Consider the following 585-nt stretch of genomic DNA (forward strand, 5'->3'; position numbering starts at 1 on the left):
ACCCACACACACACACACACACACACACACCTGTACAGCAGCTTGGTAGAACTTGTGGGACAGCTCGCCCAGCTCTCCTTCTTCTGCTGGGACACCCTCTGTTGCTGGGGTTGTGTACTGCTCCAGTTTATCCAATTGCTGCACCTGTAATGATTTCCCAATTAGAAGAGGCACATACACACCGTCTGGAACACTGTTTTTGTATGCTTTGTGGTGCAGGTGGGCACATTTTGTTTTTGTTGCCGTTTGTAGACCCTGGGCTGTCTACGGAGACCGTGTTTTTTTACAGTGTGTTCTGGGGACAGGCAGCTTGCAACAGCCAGCAACAGATGTTCTAGCCTAAAACTCGAAAGAAATCTAGCAATGCTCCAACAAACAAAACAAGAAATGAAGAAGACAGACGGCAAACATGATGTAAATAATGGAGATATTTTAAAAAATAAATTAAAAAATGAAAAATAATAAACAGCTGTTATGAGGAAAAAGATGCATTCCAAACATTTGTTAGGCTTCAGGAGTACAAAAAAGTGTTTTGGTAAGTAAAATTACACATAAACATAAAGTTTTTTTTTGGGGGGGGGGGGG

General features: G+C 42.1%; 1 protein-coding gene across 1 annotated transcript in view; it reads right to left on the reverse strand.

The window, feature by feature from the left end:
* lonp2 (lon peptidase 2, peroxisomal) overlaps nt 1-585 on the reverse strand; it is a 20,015-nt gene that overhangs the window by 16,885 nt on the left and 2,545 nt on the right. Inside the window, exon 3 of the mRNA XM_034878051.1 lies at nt 31-144. Within this exon, the coding sequence (XP_034733942.1) occupies nt 31-144 (114 nt within the window). The remainder of the gene's footprint in view (nt 1-30; nt 145-585) is intronic.

The sequence above is a fragment of the Etheostoma cragini genome, chromosome 8 (assembly GCF_013103735.1).
Source record: "Etheostoma cragini isolate CJK2018 chromosome 8, CSU_Ecrag_1.0, whole genome shotgun sequence".
Classification (NCBI taxonomy): Eukaryota; Metazoa; Chordata; class Actinopteri; order Perciformes; family Percidae; genus Etheostoma; species Etheostoma cragini.